The sequence below is a fragment of the Buceros rhinoceros genome, unplaced genomic scaffold (assembly GCF_000710305.1).
Source record: "Buceros rhinoceros silvestris isolate BGI_N320 unplaced genomic scaffold, ASM71030v1 scaffold10833, whole genome shotgun sequence".
In the NCBI taxonomy this organism is placed as follows: domain Eukaryota; kingdom Metazoa; phylum Chordata; class Aves; order Bucerotiformes; family Bucerotidae; genus Buceros; species Buceros rhinoceros.
In genome coordinates this window covers 1-4,239 of record NW_010403027.1, presented here as the reverse complement: position 1 = coordinate 4,239, position 4,239 = coordinate 1, and the positions used below count along the sequence as shown (strand labels likewise).

General features: G+C 44.7%; 1 protein-coding gene across 1 annotated transcript in view; it reads left to right on the top strand.

Moving 5' to 3' along the window:
* LOC104490543 (poly [ADP-ribose] polymerase 14-like) overlaps positions 1-1,966 on the top strand; it is an 18,980-nt gene extending 17,014 nt beyond the window's left edge. Inside the window, exons 16-17 of the mRNA XM_010132842.1 lie at positions 247-421; positions 1,677-1,966. Of these exons, the coding sequence (XP_010131144.1) occupies positions 247-421; positions 1,677-1,966 (465 nt within the window). The remainder of the gene's footprint in view (positions 1-246; positions 422-1,676) is intronic.
* The last annotated feature ends 2,273 nt before the right edge of the window (positions 1,967-4,239 follow it).

Genomic DNA, 4,239 nt, shown 5'->3' with positions numbered 1-4,239 from the left:
GGGGGGGGGGGGGGGGTGTATGTATATGTATATATATATATGCCAAAAATCGGCAAGCTTCAAAACCTCTTATAAGCTGCTTTGGTTTGATTTTTTTCAGGAGGCTCATGTATTCAGTTCCCCAACCCAAACCACATATTGACGGAGTGGTTTTTTTACTGTCATTCTTCCGGTTTGGTGTGGTTTTAATGCTTTTCTGCTGTGATAAATGTTGGTTCCTACCAGTTTTATTTTGTAACTTTACAGATTCAAAGAATACAAAATGCCTTCCTCTGGCAGACATACCAAATAAAAAAGAAATCTTTATGTACAAAGAACAAAAACCAAATTAAAGAGAAGCTGCTGTTTCATGGGACAGCTCCATCCTCACTGAGCACAATCAACCACAACGGATTTAATCGAGGGTTTGCTGGAAAGAATGGTGAGTCGTTATCTAAAGCAGTTAATTTCCGAGATGTGTATGAGGTGTTAAGGAATGTCAGTGTTACAGTGCTGTCAGCACAACATGGAGACTGAATAAAGTTGGAGAACAAAATAATAAACCACTTCAGAGTGTAATCTGTTAGCATGTTCAGTTAATCTCTTGTTGATGAATGCCACCATCTCGAGGGTATCAGAAGAAGCTCACCTACTCTGGAATCAAGCCTGGGCAGCTTTTGAGAAATGTCTGGTATGATCTGCTTACGGAAAGGAACACAGAGCTCTGTTCAACATCCTCAGCTGAGATAGCAACCGCTAGCTGTTGATAGCTTCTCTCTTCTTAGACAAAGGCCGATAGAAAAGTAGGATGCAAATATTTCTCCTGTTGCCTCCAGAGATAAGGACAGCACAAGCGATCAGCAGATGAAATTAATGAATTAATTCTTCCCCTTCAGTAGCTGTGAGGGACAACTATTAAATATTTAGCAGAAGGTCTTTCTGCATTAGTTCAAAGATTGTTTTGTTCAGTTGCCCTAGTACAGTTATGTTTATTAGGTAGCGTTCAGAGATGAAGGGCAGGGTGCAGAGAATTGGAACTTGGGCTGAATTGAGGCGCTGGTCATTCTTAAAGGCCCTGCACCCTTACTTCAAAAGCCCTTACTTTATATTCTTAATGTTTTCGTCCTTGAGACATGATTGTACATGCCTAGGGCTGACTTGGTCTTGAGAGAGGTGGACAGCTTAACTTGGATCTAGCTGACGCTTCAGTGTGGTCTGGGTGCAGAGGTAGATGTTTCTCTGTCTGGATCCTCTAGAGGTATTTATGCTGATATTTTCTTGAGACAATGAAGCCCAACGCAGACAAAATACATCATGCTGTGCACAGATAGGAATGGCAGGAAGAAAATCTGTCTCAGAGATTACTCTAACTTGCTGTGAAGTCTAACTAAAAACCTGTAACTACCACTAGAGAATCATTTTAATTTGAAAAGGCTCTGAAGATTAACAGCTTGATGGATTGCAGGCTGAACAGAGAGAGGAACCCTGCAGGAAAGGGCAGTAAAAACCTGGGCATTGATACTTACCCAGCATTTAAGTGGATCCATTTGATTTTGATACAGAGATTTATTACTAGAATTCACTGTTTAAATTCTAACCAAATTTATAACTTCTGCAGAGTGAAAAAAGGGAGTTTTAGAGATTCTTACAGGAATAAGAACACTAACTGTGTTTGAAAACATTGTCTTTCCAAACAGCTGCAGTCATTGGGAATGGAACCTACTTTGCTGTTGATGCAAGTTACTCTGCTCAGGATACTTACTCCAGGCCGGATGTGGATGGCAGAAAATACATGTACTTGGCTCGGGTCCTCACTGGGCAGTACTGTGCTGGGAGCGCAGGACTCATCACTCCACCACCAAAAAACCCAGCAGATCCTACTGACCTGTATGACAGCGTGGTCGATAACGTGGATAATCCATCAGTGTTTGTCATATTTACTGACATGCAGGCATATCCTGAATACCTTATTACTTTCAGAAAATAGCATATTTTTAAGAGTTTGGAAAATTTTAGTGCCTTTTACGGGTGGGAATTAAGAGGGCGGTTATTGCTTCTTGTGTACATGTTGGTTTCTTAAGGTAAATTGTTGTGTATCAATTATCAACACAATGAGGCCAGGGTAATTAAATATTTTAGAATATGCTCTTTCAGTACTAATATTTTAAAGTCAGTTATGCAGAGGTGGAGGCAAGAAGAGCCCTGACCTCCTCCTCCTATGGAAGGCCAAGGGGACTGGTAGAAGAGGGAGCTGCTCTGCCTCACCTGTGGCCTGAAGTGAAGAGTTGTAGAGTAGCTCAGTGCCCCTATGCATGTTCCTGTTTCCAGTATTCACCATAAAGCACCAAGTGGTTGGCTGCCTCCAAGGGCTTATTTAAAATGCTTGTGCCGAGGGAGTAACCTTGCTCACCAGCAGAGCCTTCAGGCATCTGCTCACCCTTGTTGGTGCCAAGGGTCCAGAAGGAAAAAACCCCTGAAATACTGAACATCGATGCTGCATTCATTGTTTCACCCTCCTTACGCTGTTGGGGCATACTTTGTTATTCCCAGGGTATAAAGTCCTGTATTCCTTGGGGACATTCTCCAAGGTCCCCTGCGTTACGTACATCCACCTTCCACATAAAAAGTCATTGCTTTTGGAATTTTCAAGACAGTAAAGAGGGACTTGGTACCGAAACACTAACCTGTCTGTAGAATCCAGTTTGCAGCATCATCTACAGGGGCTTACCTCAGTCACCATGTCGAAACCACTTGAAAATGTTTAAAGTTCTGTAAAGCAAATAAATTAATGGCATTTGTATGTCTCTGCAATCTGTACACTTAATTACAGTGATAATCTTAAAACTGCCACCTGAAAGCCATATACATATGCATTTAATAAAAGTAGTTTCAAACAGCTACGTTGTACTGCTGAGTAATTTCCATGGAGGAACACGCTTCAAGTAGAAGTGTTGCTTTACATTTGAGTATCTTGTAAGTTATATAGCGATGCTAGAAATGCTGAGATGCTGAAAAGGCTTAGAAAACAAAATCATTCGCTTGTGTGGTTTGAGTGAAAGATTTGTGCATACGGACTCCAGGTGAAATTATTCTGCCTCAGTCTAAAGGAGGCCTGTGCTGCAAATTGCTGCCGGGATGGCTTAAACCCCTGCTGCAATGTGCTTGTTGCCTGCAAAGGGGAGAAGTGCTTATTGGCATATAAAAAATTCCACTCCTCACACCGGCCGCCCATGCGATGCTTCAGATGAATGTCCTGCAAAAAACTCCCATCTTAAGCGAAGCAGATTTTAACCCACTACTGCTTTAATAAATTTTGTTCCCTGTGAAACAAAGAGGACACTTTTTTGCCTTCTTTGCTTTTTGGGTGCTTTTCTGTATTGTGGAAACACTGCAGCAGCCAGAGCGACTCGGTTTAGCTGATGGCACTGGGTGTCTGCCCTCGCTGTCACGGAGCTGCCTGGTGAGGCGGGACACACCGCTTTCTATTTGCACGGCTTTCATAGTAATGGAATGCCTCAGGAAAGCAGGAGCTGCAAAATTAAGAACTACAACAACCCAGACGGTGTTTATTGCTGGTGGCAGTAGTAGAAGTTTCTTTACTAATTTCTGTACTAGAACCTTGGGGATGCTCTGTTGCACAGTAGCTGTGAGCTGAGAAGCTGAAAAAAGGCCACGTTGTGTCTGAAAAATGAAATCCCAGCCCCACACTGGAGCACTGGGATGGGCTGGAGGCAGTGGGCTGGCCACAGGAGGTGCTTCTTGGCAGTAAGATTTCAGACTCTTGGCCTGAGGCAAACTCCCCCAATGCACAGGACTCCCAAGTCCAAGGAGCTCGGTCTTGGGAAGAGAACAAGGGGCCTTGCTGAGCTGGTGACCTGGTGCCCCAACCCCAAACCAGCTTTAGTAGTGGCAAGGCAAGCCCATGGGGTGCACTGACTCACATGCAGCAATGCGATGTGGAGCTCCCTGCTGCACTGCACAGACCCAACTGGACTGCACCTCTGTGGGTTGCACCGCGCTGCCCAGTGCTCTCTGTGCCACACTGCACCTAAGCAGGCTGCGCTGCACTGGATGGCACCGTGCTGTGCTGCCCCTGCCGCGCTGCATTTCACCACCCAGTGCTGCACGGCCTGCCCAGGGCTGCCCTGTCTCACGCCAATTCACAGAGTCCTTCTGGTTGGAAGGGACCTTTACATTCACCCTGCATTGCCAGGGTCCCTAATCCGTGTCCCTCAGCTTTTAAACCCCTCCAGGGATGGG